Source organism: Zalophus californianus, chromosome 4 (assembly GCF_009762305.2).
Source record: "Zalophus californianus isolate mZalCal1 chromosome 4, mZalCal1.pri.v2, whole genome shotgun sequence".
Classification (NCBI taxonomy): Eukaryota; Metazoa; Chordata; class Mammalia; order Carnivora; family Otariidae; genus Zalophus; species Zalophus californianus.
This window is the reverse complement of record NC_045598.1, coordinates 91,713,485-91,734,770: the sequence shown is the minus strand read 5'-3', so window position 1 is coordinate 91,734,770 and position 21,286 is coordinate 91,713,485. Positions and strand designations below refer to the sequence as shown.

At 35.0% G+C, this 21,286-nt stretch overlaps 1 protein-coding gene across 8 annotated transcripts in view; it reads left to right on the top strand.

Annotated features, from left to right (window-relative positions):
• WDR47 (WD repeat domain 47) overlaps positions 1-21,286 on the top strand; it is a 59,177-nt gene that overhangs the window by 16,034 nt on the left and 21,857 nt on the right. For 2 of the 8 annotated variants that reach the window (XM_027624045.2, XM_027624064.1), the window contains exons 2-8: positions 400-566; positions 2,887-2,970; positions 6,288-6,393; positions 8,235-9,037; positions 11,941-12,067; positions 16,942-17,120; positions 20,098-20,358. In XM_027624045.2, coding sequence (XP_027479846.1) covers positions 409-566; positions 2,887-2,970; positions 6,288-6,393; positions 8,235-9,037; positions 11,941-12,067; positions 16,942-17,120; positions 20,098-20,358 — 1,718 coding nt within the window. In that variant the 5' untranslated portion in view covers positions 400-408. The remainder of the gene's footprint in view (positions 1-399; positions 567-2,886; positions 2,971-6,287; positions 6,394-8,234; positions 9,038-11,940; positions 12,068-16,941; positions 17,121-20,097; positions 20,359-21,286) is intronic. The other 6 variants (XM_027624080.1, XM_027624098.1, XM_027624071.1 and 3 more) reach the window with 4 other exon arrangements.

The following is a 21,286-nucleotide window of genomic DNA, read 5'->3' as shown; positions in this document are numbered from 1 at the left end:
AATTTTGGGAGGACACAAATGTTCAAACCATAGCAAATATAAATGTACTTTTATTTACCCATTACCCCACTTCAATAGTCATGATTATTCTTATTTCCTCTTTACCTCCTTCCAGTCCCCTCTTGTATTATTATGAAGCAAATCATAGACTTTGTATCATTTAATCTGTGTTATTCCATTGTGTATCTCTCAAAGATAATGACTTAAAAAATTATAGCTATAACCTTTATTACACCTTAAAAAATGACTGATTTTGAAAAATATTAAACTAATTTCACTTCAAAATACCTGTACTAAATATTTCCATGAAATCTCTAATGTGTAGTTTCCAGACAGTTAATAACACTTAAAAATAAAACAGTAGGACTAATTTTTGTTTTTGTTCTGTTTAATATTTAGGCTATCAACATGACGGCTGAAGAAACAGTGAATGTAAAAGAGGTTGAAATCATTAAGCTAATATTAGACTTCTTGAATTCAAAGAAGCTTCACATTAGTATGTTGGCCCTTGAAAAGGAAAGTGGAGTCATAAATGGCCTGTTTTCAGATGATATGCTTTTTCTGAGGTATGATTTCATTAGTATTATGAAGTTTGTAGCTCTTTCAAAGAAGTGTTAAGTATTAATAAGGTAATATGTGCATTATAAGGATATATTTATAATCATGAGAAGGCTATATAAGTATAATTTTTTTAATTCATTTTTTTTAAAGATTTTATTTACTTGAGGGATAACGACAGAGATAGCAAGAGAGGACAATGGGGAGGAGAGGGAGAAGCAGGCTCCCCGTTGAGCAGGGAGCCCCATGTGGGACTCGATCCTAGGACCCAGGGATCACGACCTGGGTCCTAGGATTACGAGCCAAAGGCAGACACCCAATCAGCTGAGCCACCCAGGCGCCCCTATGAGTATAATTTTCAAAAATAATGCTTGTTTTTATAATGGAACATTTACAAAATAATGTTCTCTATAGAATGTTTTCAGTAGTAAGATCCAGAGGTCCATTAAAAAAAAACAAACCAGAGTCACAACTGCATTGTGGTTGTGGTGTCATCACAAAAAATACTTGAGTAAGAAATCGGGGACTCCGGAAAGATAAAATATTTCTGCAGTACCATTTTTTTTTTGCCATAGAAATGAATATAAACCTATTCATTACAGAAAATATGCAAAAATAAGGAAGAAAAATCACCTACCACCCAGACACACTTCATACTAATAATTTTCTGTACATATTTTAAAAAACCCCAGCAATTCTATTGCATTTATAATTTAGTATCCTTTTTTATTCATTAACATCATAAGAATTCTCTGTGTTATTACAAATTTATACTATAAAATTTTCAGTTTAATTAATTTCCTTATGGGTCCCCTATTTTTAGACAAATTATTTCCAGTTTATCTTAAATAAATGCTCTGTTGAGATCTTTTATACAAATGGCTTTTTCTATATCTTGGATTATTTCCTTAGAACAAGATTCTTGGAATTGCAGAGCAAAAGGGAATTGACATATTTGCCAAAATGGGAAGCTAAATATATCCTAACTTGAATTAGATGGAAAAAGAAAAACCCAAATTTCCAGACAGAAATGTGCTCTCTGCTTATGTGATACTGAATATCCTTGACAAAGAGTACAGATTCTTGGACATGTGGCATTTTGTGACTTGGAAAGCCTTAAAAGATGAAGCATTCCCAAGTCATGAAAAAGGAACTTAAAAAAAAAAAGCTTTAATAAGAGAATTTATTTAAACTCCTTGAACTTCCCTGTATTTAGTGTTACGAATGTCATTTGGCCCTGGGGAGCTTAGTCAGTGGATAATCGTCAGGAACCAGTACCGAGGCCATATTCTTTTGGCCCTCTTTCAAGCATTGCTACTCCTGCAATTTAGCAGTGGCTCTCAAATATCCCCCCTCGAACCTCTTGGGTTTCTGATGAAGTTTTACTGGTCTGAAATGCAAAGAATTGTAGAAGAGTAAGTTTTTAAACTAAATGTATTCATCTTAAAGGACTGACCTTTGAAATTTGTCCTTCCTACTTTTTAAATATTAAAATACCTCTTTATAAAATGATTGCTTTTTATTAATATTCCTTATTTGCAGACTCAAAAGTTGGCAATCCAATATAGATCCTCCTGTCCATCCCTTTTAAAATTTTACTGTTCTAAAAGCCAAAAGTAGGGAAATTGATATTATAAAAGAGCAGCAATAAGAATGCCTTAAAACTTTTGGAAGTTCTCATAGACCACTAAAGTAGGATGAAATCTGTCCTCATTCCTTGCTGTTTTTATTTTCAGAGTGTAAATTTTAGTGTCAAATGCCTCAGAGATGTAGAAATCACAGTTTAGAGCAGGATTTCTCAACCTCAGCACTAGTAACATTTTGGGCCAGATAATTCTTTGTCCTTTGGGGTGTGCAGGTTGTCCTGTGCATTATAGGATGTTTAGCAGCATCTCTCACCTATACTCAGTTGATGCCAGCAGCACCTCCCAATTGTGACAACCCAAAATGTCTCCAAACATTACTAGATGTCTTGGGGGCAGAATTGCCCCAATTAAGAACCACTGATTTAGTGAGTCTGGAACATACCCACACACTGGCCCCTAAATAATACAGAAGAGCTTTAAAACTGTAAGATGAATAGGAAAATAAAGGAACTTTTAGACTTAGCCCAATGTTTTTATATAGGTGAAAAGAACATAGAATGAGAAGTGGTTGCAGATCACAAATTCTTCTCATATAGAATATGTTGTTACAAGTAAGTTGTGAAAAATTTAATTATAGTGGTTGAGAAACCAAGTAAAATGTTAACCTCACCTCATATTTATTCTGCTTTTAATTAGTGTAACCCAAATTTGATAACATGCATGGGTTCTTTTCTTTATGTAGGCAGCTAATCCTTGATGGTCAATGGGATGAAGTTCTTCAGTTCATTCAGCCTCTAGAATGTATGGAAAAATTTGACAAAAAAAGGTAAGATTTCTGAAGTTTTTTAATGTCTTGTCATTGGTAGGAGCTTAGCAAAACAATAAACACAAATTTAAAAAGAAGACTGTTAATTTTCCTAGAAAATAGTATACTCAATCCAATTGAGTTGGAGCACTTCTAGAGGACAAGTTGAATGTACTTCAATTGGTTGAAAATCTTATATATAAACCTACCTTTTTTGACAGTGTCTATACAAAAAGCCACAAGGACCATATCTGCAACAGTTGTTTCTTCATAATAGTATGAAGATTTTTTTTTAATAGTATGAAGATTTAAAGATGTCATTTCATTTTCTCCTGGCCTCCATTATTTCTGATGAACACTTAACTGTATTTGTATCCTGATTCTCTTTATGTTTCTTTCTTTTTTTTTTTTTTTTTGGCTGCCATCAAGATTTTTCTTGTTTTTTTTTGAGATGTATTTAACATATAAATAACATTATATTAGTTTCAGGTGTACAATACAGTGATTGGTTATTTGTATGTATTGTGAGATGATCATCACAGTAAGTCTAGTTAACATGTAAATATATTTACAAAAACTTTTATTATTTCTTGTGAGGAAGATTTTTAATGTCTCTCTTAGCAACTTTAAAATGTACAATACAGTATTATTAACTGTAGTCACCATCCTGTACATTACATCCCCATGACTTACTTTAAAACTGGAAGTTTGTACCTTTGGACCCACTTCACCTGTCCATGTCCACCCTTCCAACTCCTGACTCTGGCAACAAGATTTTATCATTGGCTTTCAGCAGTTTGATTATGATGTGCTCAAGTATGGTTTCTTTGTATTTTTCCTGCTTAGGGTTTATTGAACTTTTTGAATCTGTAAGTCTATATTTTTCATCAAATTTGGCAAGCTTTTGGCCATTACTTCAAATATTTTTTCTGCCCTTTTCTCTTTTCCTCCTGGGACTCTACACAGTATTAGATGATTAATATTGTCCCACAGGACTGAGGTTCTGTTCCTTTTTTTAAAACTTTTTTTTTTTTCTGTATATTCTTCAGTCTGGATTATTTCTACTGATTTGCCTTCAGTGTTCACTGATGCCTTTTTCTGCTATTAGCAGTCTGCTCATAAGCAATGCATTTTTCATTTCAGATAATTGTACCTTTCAGTTTCAGAATTTCCTTTTCTTTATCATTTTTCTGCTGAGATATTTCCATCTGTTTACTCATTGTGACTATATTTCCCTTTAAGTCCTTGAACATATTTAGAGTAGCTATTGTTTGCTAATAGTGTTTGTTTGCTAATTCCAACTTCTAGGTCATTTTAGGCTCAACTTCTATTGATTGCCTTTTTCTTAACTATGAGTCACTTTTATTTTTTTTAATATATCTAGTCATTTTTAAAATGTATTCTGCACATCGTGGATTCATTGCTGAGACTCTGGATTCTGTTATCTTCCTTTGAGAAGTGTTGACTTTTATTCATGGAGGTAGTTAACTTGATTATGCGCTCACTTAGTGGATGCCAGCTGAGATCTTTGTTCAGTTAATTAGGCTTCTATCTGTTGCTTTCCCTGGGCTCCTTGGAGTCTCCTTTGCATCTTCACAGTTTCAGGGACAGCCAAAGATTTGGGCTGAGTTTTATAATAGATTTTGGTGTATTTTTCCTTATGACTTCCTTCTTTTTTGGATGTCTCCCTGCTTTTCAGCCACTCTTGCAGTACCAGCTGTTTTTGCTGACTTTTCAAGAAAGTGAAACTGCAACTTTCTACTTGAGTTTTAGCTCACATTGTGTTGACTGGAAGACCTTACACCCTTGAATCTCACCCCAAAGTTTCTTTTTTTTCCAAGGATTGACTTCCCTCTAGTTGTGCCAGCTTTTTGTTGTTCTTCATTGCTTTCAAATACTTATTTTTTTTTAATTTTACCTAGGGTTTATTATTGTTATCTGCAGAAAAGCTAGCCAGATACAAGGTATTCCACCATTAATGGAAGTACAGTCTTATATTGTTTTTGATCCTCCATTCATACCACTGGGGCTATTTGATAACTGTTTGCCTTATACATTCTTCATTCATCTGGAATAATATTCCTTTCACTGTCTCCTGCCTTTACATAGCACACACCTGATCATCTTCCAAGAGTCAGTTCTTATAAATACTTCCCACCCCTTCTGATAGAATTGGTTTCACATTCCTTTGAGACCTTGCCGAAACAGTGTACATATTTCATACAATTTATTAGATGACTCTCTTTTTGAAGGCAAGGATTTCGTTTTATTGGACACAATTTGCTACCATAACAGTGGTTGAAAGAATGACTGAGGTTCATTATTATTTTCTTTCAGTCCTTAGAAATAATTTTTCTTTAAGGTGCTTAAGGCATCCAACATTTTTTAATTCTTAGGCAAGTCAAGTAGACTCCTCTCCCTGAAACATCTCTGTTAAAAAGTTTTAGGGTTTAGGGGCGCCTGGGTGGCTCAGTCGGTTAAGCATCCAACTCCTGATCTCAGCTCAGGTCTTGATCTCAGAGTTGTGAGTTCAAGCCTCGTGTTGGGCTCCATGCTGGAGCCTCCTTACAAAAAAAAAAATTTCAAAGTTTATGGTTATTTTATGACTTTTCAGAAATGTTGTTCATTTCTTATATTCTTTCAGCCTGCTTTTTATTAGACCATTCTCGTGTTCAAAGAGAAAAAAAAGACATATTTTGAATAAAATACAAAATAATAAAACAAAACATAATAAAACATAAAGCATTTTGAATGTAAAGGACTTTGATTTCATGTTAGATAATATTTGACATCTTCCATAAAACTTGATTTTTGTTCAGAATTAAGATTGGAAATAGAAATCCTTTGAGTATTAAATTGTATTTACTACTGAAATTATTTTAATTGTGGCTTCAGTGTGATAAGCTTTTAAGAATTTTTTGAAAGCAAAGGTAGTTAGAGTAACTTTAAGTGCATTTGATTTATGAGACATTGGAAAATTAATTTTTTAAAAAATATTATTTTAGGAGCACCTGGGTGGCTCAGATGGTTGGGCGTCTGTCTTCAGCTCAGGTCATGATCCCAGGGTCCTGGGATCGAGCTCCACGGCGTGCTCCCTGCTCAGTGGGGAGCCTGCTTCTCCCTCTCCTTCTCCTGCTCCCCCTGCTTTTGCTGTCTCTCTCTCTGTCAAATAAATAAGTAAAACCTTTAAAAATATATATATAATTTTAAAGGAATAATTAGTCCTTTTGAACATATGTGGCCTCTGTTGCTCTGGGGACTTGGGTTTCATTTTCAATCTTTGACATTGCTGTAACTCAGCTTTTTAATTTTAATGTTTCATATTTTATTTTTCACAGGTTTCGTTATATTATCCTGAAGCAGAAGTTTTTAGAAGCTTTGTGTGTTAACAATGCAATGTCAGCAGAAGATGAGCCCCAGCATGTAAGATTTTTATTCCTGAAGGTTTGCGCCATAGTCTTGTTTCAGTCATAAGTATTTTATTCACTAAAACGAAAGATTAGTATCATGAATTTTCAAAGTTTTTATGAGGTAGGATGGGGTAAGATTTACTCTTTTGCAGCTGTAGCGCTTTCAATCTGTAATGCTTCCAAGATTTAGACAAAGATGATAAATGAATGGCTGGCGGATATGTGCTCTTCTCTTGTTTAAGGTGATTTAGGTTGCAATAGATGTTTGACTTAAAAATGATGCTACATTGTTCCTTTTTCCTTATTACAGAAGTGGATTATGTTTACTTTCTTTTTCTGTTTTTTTTTTCAGTATTTGATCCAGAGGTGTCTTTTTTTCCTCCAAGTTTTTATTAAATTCCAGTTAGTTAACATACAGTGTAATATTAGTTTCAGGTACAGAATCCAGTGATTCATCACTGACATACAATACCCAGTGCTCAGCACAACAGTGGTGGTTTTTGATAAAATCTTTATGCCTTTATGACAATTTAAATTTAATGATACGAAGGATTTGTTTTTAACATTTCTTTATTTTTTTTTTAGAAGATTTTGTTTATTTATTTGAGAGAGAGTGAGCACAAGCACAGGGAGGGGCAGAGGGAGAGCGAGAGGGAGAAGCAGAGTCTTCACTGAGCTCTATTCCAGGACCCTGAGATCATGACCTGAGCCAAAGTCAGACGCTTAACTGAGCCACCCAGGTGCCCCATGAAGGGTTTTTTGGTTAGAAAGTTATTTTTAAAGTTTTAATAATAGTGTTGTTACATCCAAACCAAGGAAACTTATTAAGTGCCAGTAAGTGTTCATTGAAATAAACTCAAAAGATATTACGATGAGGACTTTCATGTATAATAGAGAAATATTTGCCAAATAATGATGTTTAAATGTGGAAAGAACTCTGGAATGTAAGTCAGAGGACCTAATTTTTATTTTGTCTTTGTCACTAACCGACTACATTACTTCAGTTAAATCTGCTACCTAACTTTTTCCATATGTAAGATGAAGAAAGGTGAATATGTAAGCTCTAAGATTCCTTACATCATTAAAAGCTTATGGTTCTAATAAAATATTCAGTATACAAATTATTGTAATCTGTCTCTCAGCTAAGCTTCCTTTATTCTGTCTTCATTCTGTTTTTGTAGTAAATGTTCTTTTTTTTCCTTTAATTTGCTTTCTTCACACAAATTTCTCTTATGGCAAGTTTGAGAATGGCTCTTTTGCTTTTTGGGTAAGCTGGAGTGATAGCAAGTTATATAAACAATTGAATATTAGCATGCTTCAGTTTTCATTTCTAGAGAACTTAGTTATTCTTGACTTTAAAAAATTATGCATTTGAGGGGCGCCTGGGTGGTTCAGTCGTTAAGCGTCTGCCCTCGGCTCGGGTTGTGATCCCCAGGTCCTGGGATCGAGCTTTGCATTGGGCTCCCTGCTCTGTGGGAAGTCTGCTTCTCCCTCTCCCACTCCCCCTGCTTGTGTTCCCTCTCTCACTGTGTCTCTCTCTGTCAAATAAGTAAAATCTTTAAAAAAAAATTATGCATTTGAGAATGATAGTCTGAAGCCTGAACTAGAATACTATTTTTATAGGAAGAGTTTAAGTCGCTAATTAACCAAATTATTTAATATTTTTATTTCAGTAGTGAAAAACATTTTGATTCTTGAGAGTTGTTATTAAATATCTTGCAAGTTATGTGAGTATTCTGTGACACTAGAGTTTATCCTTTTGCAGTTGAATAGTTTATGAAAGTTTGTAAAATATCTTTGTATTTGAATAAAATACTCTTGTTTTTTATCTCACAGCATCTCTCTTTATAGTGATCACTTAAATTTTTCTTACAGCTGGAATTTACCATGCAAGAAGCTGTGCAATGTTTGCATGCCCTAGAAGAGTACTGTCCTTCTAAAGATGATTATAGCAAGCTCTGTTTGCTTTTGACTTTGCCTCGTCTGACCAATCATGCTGAATTTAAGGACTGGAATCCCAGCACTGCACGAGTTCACTGTTTTGAAGAGGCTTGTGTCATGGTTGCAGAATTCATCCCTGCTGATAGGAAGCTAAGTGAGGCAGGTTTTAAAGCAAGTAACAATCGTTTATTTCAGCTTGTAATGAAGGGTCTACTTTATGAATGCTGTGTAGAATTTTGTCAAAGTAAAGCAACTGGAGAAGAAATTACAGAAAGTGAAGTACTTCTTGGCATTGACCTTTTGTGTGGTAATGGTTGTGATGACTTGGATCTGAGTTTATTATCATGGCTTCAGAATCTCCCATCTTCTGTCTTCTCTTGTGCTTTTGAACAGAAAATGCTTAATATTCATGTTGACAAACTTCTGAAACCTACAAAAGCTGCATATGCTGATCTTTTGACTCCTCTTATCAGCAAACTTTCTCCCTATCCATCATCTCCAATGAGAAGGCCTCAATCAGCTGATGCCTATATGACCCGATCTCTGAATCCTGCTTTAGATGGCCTCACTTGTGGACTTACCAGTCATGATAAGAGAATCTCAGACCTTGGAAACAAAACTTCCCCAATGTCACACTCCTTTGCTAACTTCCATTATCCAGGTGTGCAAAACCTCAGTAGAAGTCTCATGCTTGAGAATACAGAATGTCACAGTATTTACGAAGAATCCCCTGAACGGTAATTATTTGCTCATAAAAATTAGAAAATATTCACAAGTGTGAGATTGTGTGTGTGTGTGTGTGTGTGTGTGTGTGTGTGTGTGTGTGTGTATGTGTATGTATGTTTAATGTTCAAGTCCCTTTATTTTTTAATTTTTTTTAGAGAGGGAAGGATGGGGAGAGGCGGAGGGAAAGGGAGAGAGAATCCTAAGCAAGCTCCACACCCAGCACAGAGCCCAACGTGGGGCTTGATCTCACAGCCCTGAGATCATTTTCTGTTAAGTTGCTATGAGATTGCAGAGGAGGGGGTTGTGATATTTTGTTTAATGTTCCTTAAAGAGAAGGGAGGATTTTAGAATGTTAAGTGAGGGGACTTCCTAAAGCCTAGGGTAACTTCTTAAGGCATCTTATTGCTCTACTTGGAAGATAAAGATGATATCTAGTCATGAAAATGGATGAGTATAACTTAATATAGGAGCTTCCTATTATCTAAATCCTAAAGGGATAGAGAGTCTTGAGCATTGGTAGAGACCATCTTAAACTTACCCTGGACTTTCCAATCTCTTCAAAGAAAATTTTCATTGTTTGGAATGTTGAACTTCAGTTCTTATTGAACTGCTGATATTCTGAGTACACAAGATGATCAGAACTTCTTGGTCAGTATAATGAATGACATGTTTGGACTTGTACACCAGTGGGATTGTGTGGAAAAGAGACACACAAAACTCCAGCCAGATCTGACTCTACATGTGCTCTTGCCTATGTAAAGAAAGTAGTAGAAATTTGAGGACTGACTGGATAAAGATGTAAAGAAGTGAAGTGCAAGTTACTAGATTACAGAATAAACAGAGGTAAAAAATGACATATTAGAAAGTGAGTAATACATGTGTTATTAGCTGAGCAGTAGCAGTAACCCAGAAAACATCTGTCATGCTTGGGAAATTGGAAGACTTATGAGGCCAAGCAGTGTGGAATAATGAATAGAACATGATCTTTGGAGTCAGACTTGGGTTTCAACAATAGCTTTGCCATTTAGTAGTTGTATGACCTTGAGACCAGTCCTTAATCTCGCTGAGCCTAAATGACCTCCTCTATAAAATAGGGTATTGACTTGCAAAGTGAGATAAAGCTCCTAGCAGAGTGGCAAGTATGTGAATGATGCTCTGTAAATATAAATTTCTCCCTTTCTGAGTGTCATACTCCTGGTAAGGACAATATGTCAAAAGGGCTGCTAACAACATGCTATGGGAGGGCTACTGTGCTGTGGATAAAGTATAAAAATTTACTTTGGAAAGAGTTAACCTTGTTTTTAAAAAATATTTGAGGTGTAATTTGAAAATATTGGGAAGCTTAATTAGATCAATTATGTTGAAGATGCCACATGATGAAACCTCTTATTTGTGGTAATTCATGTTTGAAGTCAATATTTGTTTAAAAATATTTGAGTATCTACTCTGTGCTAGCACCATGCTGCATCCTGGGTATAGTGATTGAGTTACTGTGGTGAATAAGAAGATAAAACACAAAAGAAAGGTTTATAAGAGAGTATGTAGTGTTTTGTAAAGACAGCTTTTCACTCAAACATAAACTCAAAAAGGAAGAAAAATCAGTTGAAATATATAAGCTTTGGCTATTCAGTGTAACAGTCTCAAAATTAAATGGCAGAAATATAAAAATTCTCAAGAATGGGTCAGCATTGGATTTGGAGCCTGAAGATCTGGATTCAAATCCTAGTTTTATTTACCACTGTGCAATTTTAGGAAAATCACATTGTTCCTCATCTGTGAAATGGGAGTTACAATCTATTTCATAAGTTACTGTGCAAGTTAGATAATGCATGTGGAAATGATATATAAATTGAAAAATTCATTATAAAGGTCATTTTATTCTATCTCTATACAGTTAATAACTCTTAGAAAATCTGTCTTGTGGACATAAAATGGGACCTCTTATGGTCATTAGCAGGTTACAGCACTGACTGGTAGCCAAAACCTTTTCCCGAGTCTTTCTACTTCCTCATCTGGGTACATATGTGATTATGTAAGTTGATATATTTATAGGTTAGAAAGCTTCTAACCAATGGTGCCTTTGTGAGGATGACTAGCTCTGCTTCCTGAACCCTAGACCTGTAATTTGTTATGTCTTACATACTTCTACCTGTAGAGGCCATTATGAAACCATCTCATAATCAGATTCCTTCAAGGCAAAGATCATTTTACTTTTGTACATGTTCCCATGGTGCCTTATGCCAATAGGTAAATATCTGTGGTATTCATCATCTTTGGATGATGTTAGTTATTAAAAATTTTGAACAGAGTAACTATGAAAAGTAGAAATTGCTAGTGTTTAGAAGAATCTTAGGAACAACCTGACATAAGATATTAAGCTTACTAATTAGTATACATTAAAAATTTTGGGAAGATGTATATTTAGCTTTTATGTTAAGTGCAAATAAGCCAAAGACAGTCTTTTAATAAAACCTTAACAGTTCTTAAAATTTTATTGAGACATATTGGAGGGGAAAAATTAATGTTTGGATAAGAAAGTCACAGATTAAGATAACATGAAGAGAATTCAGGCATTAGGTCATCCAGCTTATTATTCAGTTCAATTTATAGATGAAGCTGAGCCACAGAGAATGTAAGTGATTTTCACAAGACCACACACCTTGTTTTAGACTGGAGCCGCTACGCTCCTTGCTTAATAATCCAGTGTACTTCTGTTATAAGCACATTGTATTTAAAAAATAAAAAAACCCTCTTACATAGTACCCTTAAGAAAGGAAGATTTAAAAATCTATTTTTGCACATTCGATAAACATTTAGATTAAGTATTCATTGTGTTAATTAAAATTTCTCTAACTAGAATATATTTTCCTTCACCCCTACCTCTTCCTGTTTGTTTTTTGCACCTTTCTGGAAGAAGTGATACACCCGTTGAGGCACAGCGGCCTATAAGCAGTGAAATCCTGGGCCAGAGTTCAGTTTCAGAAAAAGAGCCTGCAAATGGAACACAGAATCCAGGACCAGCTAAACAAGAAAAAAATGAGGTAATATTTAATATACCTAGTGTCTTTTAGAATTATTCTCTGTGGAAGAAATAATAGTATTTGCTTGGATAGAATGTAAAAGGAATTTTCCAATATTTGGAAGTAGGTGAGAGAATATCTAGACTTTCTTATTAATTAAGTCATTTTCTCCCTTTTTCCTTAAGGACATATGGTATTTTTAGTTGTCATGTATTTTGGAGTATTTCTAACAGGTGAATTTATTAACAATCTAAAATACCACAGTTTACATTAATCTTACATATTTCAGGACTCAAGTAATTGAACTCACATTAAATGTGGATAGCTTGTATTTTTAAGACATATCTTACTGATTAAATTTAATGAACAGGAAATTATGACATTTATAATATAAAATACTTTTATCCAAGTTTTTAGAATTCCAAATTATTCTTCTGTGGTGATTTGGAAAAGAAATTGTATGATAAAGGAGAGTATAAATTTTATCTTATATGGTATGCCATTTAGAAGAGGTGAAGAGGTAGTTTTAATAAGTTCAATAAATTTTTTTGTCTTCAACTAAATATTAAGAATGAAGTAGAAAAATTACTATTAAAAATACATATGAATATGCACCAAACAACAGAACCCCAAAATCTATGAAGCAAACATTGGCAGAGTTGAAGGGAGAAATAATAGTTGGAGACTTCAATACCCCACTTAATGGGTAGAACATCTAAACAGAAGGTCAATAAGCATATGGAGTACTTGAACAATACTATAAACCAGCTAGACCTAACAGACATCTATAGAACAACAATATTATTGCTTTGGAGGATGCACCGTTTTTTTCACCCAGAGGTGCCTGTATCAGTCTTTATAGAGGAAGTTGTTTTCTTAGACACCTCAGGTCTGTGTTAGTATTCCTAGTGTTGGTAAGTTTATGAATATGTGAATACTAACAATATGTGAATGCAAATATATAAATAAAGTGATACTAACAAGAAAAAAAGAATAGTCTAACACTAGCAGAATACACATTCTTCTGAAGTGCACATGTAACATTCTTCAGGATAGAGTGTATGTTAGGACCCAAAACAAATATCAATAAATTTTAAAAGATTGAAATCATATGAAATATCTTCTCTGACTACAATGGAATGAAGCTAGAAATTAATAACAGAGGGAAAATTGGAAAATTCACAAATTTGTAAAAATTAATGCACTCTTAATTGATGGGTCAAAGAAATCAAAAGGGAAATTAGAAAATACCTAGAGACTAGAGACTAATAAAAATGAATACAACATACCAAAGCATACAACATTCCAAACTTATGAGATACAGCAAAAGCAGTGCTCAGGGGAAGTGTATAGCTGTAAATGACTACATTGAAAAAGAAGAAAGATCGCAAATCAATAACCTAACTTTATGCCTTGAGGAACTGGAACAAGAAGAACAAATTTTATCAGAAGGAAGAACGTAATAAAGATTAGAGGGGAGAAAAATAAAATAGAGAAGAGGAAAACAGTAGAGAAAATCAGTAAAACCAAAAGTTGGTTCTTTGAAAAGATCAACAAAATTGACAAGTGCTTAGTTAGACCAAGAAAAGAGAGAGAGAGAGGCACACACAAATAAGTAAAATCAGAAACGGATAATACATTTTTTGTATTATAATACGTATTGTAATACATATTATTTACAATAATAAAATGGATTATAAGAGAATACTATGACCAATTGTAAGCCAACAAATTAGATAGCCATGTTGAAATGGACAAATTCCTAGAAATCACACATTACCTAAATGACTCAAGAAGGGTGCCTGGGTGGCTCAGGTGGTTAAGCCTCTGCCTTTGGCTCCAGTCATGATCCCAGGGTCCTGGGATGGAGTCCCACATTGGGCTCCCTGCTCAGCGGAGAGTCTGCTTCTCCCTCTCCCTCTGCACCTCCCCCTGCTCATGCGCTCTCTCTCTGTATCTCTCTGTCTCAAATGAATTAAAAAAAAAATCTTAAAAAAAAAAAATAAATGACTCAAGAAGAAATAGAAAATTTCAACAGACCTATAACGAGTAAAGAGATTGAATCAGTAATCGGGGCTTTCAGCAAAGAAAAATCTAGGATCAGATAGCTTTATGGGTGAGTTCTACCAAACGTTGGAGGAAGGGTTAACATCAGTCCTTCTCAAAATCTTCCAAAAGTGTGTAAGAGGAAGGAATACTTCCTAACTCATTCTGAGGCCAGCATTACCCTAATACCAAGTCCAGATGTAGGCATTACATGAAAAGAAAACTACAGACCAGGGCACCTGGGTGGCTCAATCAGTTGAGCATACAACTCTTGATTTCAGCTCAGGTCATGATCTTAGGGTTGTAGGATCAAGCCCCAAGTTGGGCTCTGCACTCTGCATGGAATCAGCTTGAGATTGTCTCTCTCCTTCTGCTCCTCCCCCCATGTGCATGCTCTCTCTCTCAAAATAAATAAAATCTTAAAATCTACAGACCAATATTTTTCATAAATAGAAGCAAAAATCCTTTAACAAAATACTAGCAAACCAAATTCATCAGCATATTAAAAGGATTATGTACCCTGACCAAGTGGATTTATCCCAGAATGCAAGGTTGGTCCAACATTAAAAAAAAAAAAAATCCGTGTAATATATCACATTAATAGAATGAAGGACAGAAAAACATCTGGCATCTCAATTGATGCAGAAAAGGCATTTGACAAAATCAAACACTCTTTCATGATAAAAGCTCTCAGAAAACTAAGAAAATGGAATTTCCTCAGCACAGTAAAGTTCATTTATGAAAACCCCAAGCTAATGTCATACTCAGTGGTGAAAAACTAAAAGCTTTTCCCCTAAAATCAGGAACAAAGACAAGGATGCCTGTTTTTACCACTGTTCTTCAACATTTACTGGAAGTTCTAGCTAGGGTGATTAGACAGAAAAAAGAAATAAAAGCCATCCAGATTGGAAAGGAAGTAAAGCTAATCTTTATTTATAGATGACGTGGTTCTATTTATAGAAAATCCCAAGGAATTCATAAGAAAGCTACTAGATTTTACAAACAAGTTCAGCAAAGTTGCAGGGCACAAGAACAACACATAAAAGTCAGTTGTGCTTCTACACTACCAGCATTGAACAATCTGAACAGGAAATAAGAAAACAATTCCATTTGGGGCACCTGGGTGGCTCATTCGTTAAGCGTCTGCCTTCGGCTCATCATGATCCCAGGGTCCTGGGATCGAGCTCCACATTGGGCTCCCTGCTTCTCCCTCTCCCACTCCCCCTGCTTGTGGTTCCCTCTCTCGCTGTGTCTCTCTGTCAAATAAATAAAATCTTAAAAAAAAAAAAAAAGGCAGTGGAAAATAATGTGTTGGTGGAGAAGTGGAGAATTTGAACCGTCATATGTTGTTGATTTGAATGTAAAATGTTGCACTTTGGATGGGTGGTACCTCAAATATAGAATTAAATATAGCTAAAACATAGCTTAAATATAGCTAAATATTGAATTACCATATAACCCAGCAATTCCACTCTAATCCACTCTAAAGCATTGAAAGCAGGACTCAAACAGATATCTTTATATCCATGTTCATAGCAGCATTATTCATGGTAGTCAAAATGTAGATATAACCCAAGTGTCCATCCACAGATGAATGGATAAACAAAAGTGACATATCCATTCAATGGAATATTATTCAACCACAAAAAGGAATGAAATGCTTACATATGCTACAACATGGATGAACTTTGAAGACATCATGCTAAGTGAAATAAACCAGACAGAAAAGGACAAATACTATATAATTCCACTTACATCAAATATCTGAAATTAGCAAAATCATAAAGTAGAATAGAGGTTACCAGGAGCTTGGTGGAGGAAGAAATGGGAAGTTATTGCTTAATGGTTACAGAGTTTCTCTGAGGTTGATGAAGAATTTTGGAAATAGATAGTGGTGATTATTGCACAATGTTGTGAGTATAATTAATGCCACTGAATTGTACACATAAAAATGGTTGAAATGACGAATTTTCTATTTTACCAACAATAAAAAATTTAAAAGGACACATAGATAATTTTGTCTCAGGGTTATTGCTGTAGGTTATGAAGTAGAGGAGGATTGTTACTACTTCCTGGAAAAGGGGAGACAGTTTTAGCTTTAGTTAGCTGTATGAGACTCTTCATTAAGCTTATCATCAGTGTGGGCCAATTTTAGAGATGATTGACTTGTTCCAGGGTAACCCCAGTTCACATGATCCATGTAATGTGACCGGACTCCAGCTTGGCAGGGGCGTCTTTCTTTGCCAATACTGGAATTTACTAAATACCTAAATCCTGTAAGTTTGGGTGCTATATAGTTCTTTTAGAAGAATGAACTAGAAATGTTGAGATTGTTTACTATCCATTTTATTCCACTTTCTTGTGAAAGGCCATTTGAAACCTGAATTAAAGTATTGTTTTTGAGGGAAATTTTTAAAGTTTCTCTTTAGAGTAACCTATTGAACCATTTACATGCTCAAATTAAGTGTTGGACAAAGTCATTATTGTGTTTATTAAATACTAATGTAGTCTCTCAGTATTTTTTTCAAGCGGTACAGATCTAATTCCATGACCCCTTGTGACTGCTTTAATTTGTATTTTTATTTTGGGTTTGTCAAAGATCCAGGATGACCATTCATTTTGGTCAATCTCTTGCTTTAGAATAAAGCAAATTAACTCATCTACTTGACTATAAAAACTCATGGATACTATATTATTTTTCAAAGAGCAATGTATTAAGTGTTTTCTAATTGTTAAATATAGCTACTTGTATATTTCATCCAGTGTTTATAGAAGTTACTGTTGGGTAGGGACATATATTTAATCATAGTCTGCTCAAATATATTTATACTTTTTCTACTATTTTTAAGCTTCGAGATTCAACAGAACAATTTCAAGAATATTATAGGCAAAGATTACGCTATCAACAGCATTTAGAACAGAAGGAGCAACAACGACAGATATACCAACAAATGCTGCTCGAGGGAGGTGTGAATCAGGAAGATGGTCCTGATCAGCAGCAAAATCTTACCGAACAATTCCTTAATAGGTATGTCTTTCAGTCACTTTTTAAAATATAAAGTATTAAGGAGGGCATGTATTGCATGGAGCACTGGGTGTTATACGCAAACAATCAATCAGGAACACTACATCAAAAACTAATGATGTATGGTGACTAACATAACATAATAAAAAAAATTATTTCAAAGCTATTGAAAGCATGCAGTGACTGCTACTTTCCACATATAGTTTGAAATTTAAAGCGTTTTACATGTTTCAAGTAATGGGGAGTTACGGTATATCTTCCTTCCACAGCATTCTGAGTGTTCATCTAATTTTGTTCTTCTTCCCTTTAAACCTTTTTTCACTTCTAAGCAACAAGAGCAGAAGTGTGGTGGTTCAACTCACAGCTGGAAGCAGATAGCCAGGTGGATCCAGCTATCCCAGGGTTGCTGAGATCCTAGGGGTCCTAGTTACTTAGCTTCTTTTTGCTTGTTTCTTCACCTACTTCACAGAATAGCCATGAAGATTAAATGAGTTAATCTGTGCAAAGTGCTTAGGATAGTACCTGGCATATAGTAAGCACCATATTAAGTGTTCACTATTGTTTTTGTTATTTTGGGTCCTTAACTTTCAGATTCTTTAGAATTCAATATATTAAAATTATTCTTATAATTTCTGCCAAGACAATATGCACTTATATTGTTTTTAATTATAGGAGATATGTGTGTATGTGTATAGATAGATAATAATGTGTCTTTTTAAAAATCAGTAAACTAAAATATGTATACTTAAATGAGCAAAAGGTTGTTAGAAGATTAAATGAGTTAATATATAAAAAATTACTTAGAATAATTCCTAGCATATAGAAGATGTACCATAAAATGTAGGTTATTATTGTAATTATGATTAGGCAATGTAGTAGTGACTGTTAGTTCTTTACTTAATTCAATAATACTGGAAGTAATCTGCTTGATACTCTGAGGGTTGTGCAAGCCAGCCTGAAATTATTCTGTCTTCAAACTTTCACACAAGGAATGGTTATAGGGGTAATCTAAAGAGTCTAAATACTCTTCTGAACATTGCATTTGAGGATCATTTTCTTATCACCTCTGATAAGTCAGTGGCTTATCAGAATTATCCTATTTTCATCAACTGCCATTTCTGGTTCTTAGATGTCTTCTTCATATCCATAAAGGCCATGGTTGCAGTTGGATTTCCTGACCATTTATTTTTCAGTGCAAGCAGATAGCTAGCATTAAATCAGAAGAAAAAGTGGCAAGGTTCTGTGATCCTAGTAGTGGTAAGGGATCCTAATACCTAAAAGTGGTAACTTTTTCCTCAGAAAAAGTTAAACTGTTCAAGATGGTTTGTCCTTCCTTTAAAGACAATTATAAATAGAATTCAAATTATTTCTTGTTATTTAGCTTTTGTAAATTAGTTTCATATAAATTCTCGGTTGTTCTCTCTTATCATCTGTTTTTTTCTAACAGTTTAATATACTTTTATTCAACCCTTTTTTCTAGGCCCTTAGTTTTATATATCTGAGCCAGTACCAGGACTATTTTTTTTTTTTTTAAGATTTTTATTGTTTACTTGACAGAGACACAGCGAGAGAGGGAACACAAGCAGGGGGAGTGGGAGAGGGAGAAGCAGGCTTCCCGCCGAGCAGGGAGCCCAATGCCAGGCTCGATCCCAGGACCCTGGGATCATGACCTGAGCCGAAGGCAGATGTGTAACGACTGAGCCACCCAGGCGCCCCTGATATTAGCATTTTAGACTTTATACTTAGTGTTTCCCAAAATGACTTGACCTCAGACTCATTCTTTATGGGGAGCATTTCACAGGATTAGTGTTTCATAGGACACAATTTGGGAAATGCAGCCTAGTTAAAATTATTAACATATATTTAGTAATGGCTGCCAATTCCTTTAATAACATTGAACTGCTCTTTTATAAAGTCTTTTCTAAGCCCTAAATACACACACACACACACACACTCTAATGTTTAATGTAGGAAAACTAGAAAATGCAATAAACCATAACACCTCTTGGTAATCATACCCCTTGTGTACTCCTCTCTCATATTGAATCTAGGCTGTAGAAAGTGATGCAGGGCCAGTTCTGGGTCTAAATCTTAACAGAGTCTGTCACCTTCCTCTTTGTGCTGTTTGGAGTACTGAGTCCAACAAAAGAAGTCCATCTACCCTGATACAGGAAGACTTGTGATGAGGGAAAGACCTTGAGGCTAACTTGTTTTGCTTTCTGCTCTCTGTCCTTAGCGCCTAGATCAGAGCCTGGCAGATAGTCTGTGTAGAATGAATGAATGTGTGACTAATAGGATGCCACTTGACTTTGTCCCATCATGGCCTACTCTAATCATACATTTCCTGGTTGATAGGATATTACTAGAGATATGAAATGAAAATAGCTTGTTTTGTTTTGTTGGTGAGAAATTTTGGTAGTGGTGATATTTTTGTTGACTATTTTGGGAAATTAAGTTTTAAATTGAAAATTAAACCAAAGATACTGGAGAAGAAACAGATTTTTTTTTTATGTTTTTATGGTAAAATGTGGTAAAATGGTAAAATATCTATATTTTACAGTGGCATACTATAGGAAAATTTGGATCTTTCAGTATCTTGGTTATGTGTTAAGCCAATGATGGTAATTTTTTAGTACTGAACTTACCATTTATATATTATTTGTGCCTGTATTTACCTTCTCAAACTTTTAATCTTTTACATATATATATTCATTTGTTTTTTATTTATTTATTTGAGATAGCATGTGAGAGAAAGAGCAGGAGCGGGGGGGGGCATGGGGTGCAGAGGGAGAGGAAGAAGCAGACTCCCCCGCTGAGTAGGGAGCCTGAAGCGGGGGCTCCGATCCCAGGATCCTGAGATCATGACCTAAGCCAAAGGCAGACGCTTAACTGGCTGTGCCACTCAGGAGCTCCCTCTTCTATATATTAAGAATGTGATTAAGTTTTCATTTTAATGTAATTGCATTGTTTTATTTTATAGGTCCATTCAAAAGCTTGGTGAATTAAATATTGGAATGGATAGCCTTGGTAATGAGGTGTCAGCGCTCAACCAGCAATGTAACGGGAGCAAAAGCAATGGATCTAATAATTCTTCTCTAACTAGTTTTGCTACACCACCCCAAGACTCTAGTCCGAGATTAACACATGATGCTTCAAATATTCACACAAGCACCCCGCGTAATCCTGGATCAACAAATCACATACCTTTTCTTGAGGAATCACCTTCTTGTGGAAACCAAATGTAAGTACTTTACTTTGTAAAACCTGGAAATATTAACATCCTATTAATGATTGGAAACCTAGAAAGTTGAACTTCTCTTTGGAGCCTTACAAATAAAAGTTTTTGGAGCTCATTACACACCAAATCTTTTTCTAATCTGTCTTTATTTTTCTGTATTCTCTTCTACTAACTTCTAAATTTCTTAGGAGTCTTTGTTCTCCTATTTTTATTTTTTCTTTCTCACTAACACTAAGACAATTCTATTTTTTATAAGTCATTTTATTCAGAGATCTTACAGTTTTATCTTCTCCCTGATTTTCTTTCTTCTTGCCATTGATACCTTTCGACCAATAATATTTTAATTCACAGACTGAGGGCAGAAGATTTTTTTTTTTTAAAGATTTTATTTATTTGAGAGGGAGAGAATGAGAGAGAGAGAGCACGAGAGGGAAGAGGGTCAGAGGGAGAAGCCGACTCCCTGCTGAGCAGGGAGCCTGATGCGGGACCCGATTCTGGGACTCCAGGATCATGACCTGAGCTGAAGCCAGTCGCTTAACCAACTGAGCCAGCCAGGTGCCCGAGGGTAGAAGATTTTTTAAAAATTTTTTGTTATGTTAATCACCATACATTACATCATTAGTTTTTTGATGTAGTGTTCCATGATTCATTGTTTGTGTATAAGACTCAGTGCTCCATGCAGAACGTGCCCTCTTTAATACCCATCACCAGGCTAACCCATCCTCCCACCCCCCTCCCCTCTAGAACCCTCAGTTTGTTTTTCAGAGTCCATCATCTCTCATGGTTTGTCTCCCCCTCTGATTCCCCCCCCTTCATTCTTCCCCTCCTGCTATCTTTTTTTTTTTTAACATATATTGTATTATTTGTTTCAGAGGTACAGATCTGTAATTCAACAGTCTCACACAATTCACAGCGCTCACCATAGCACATA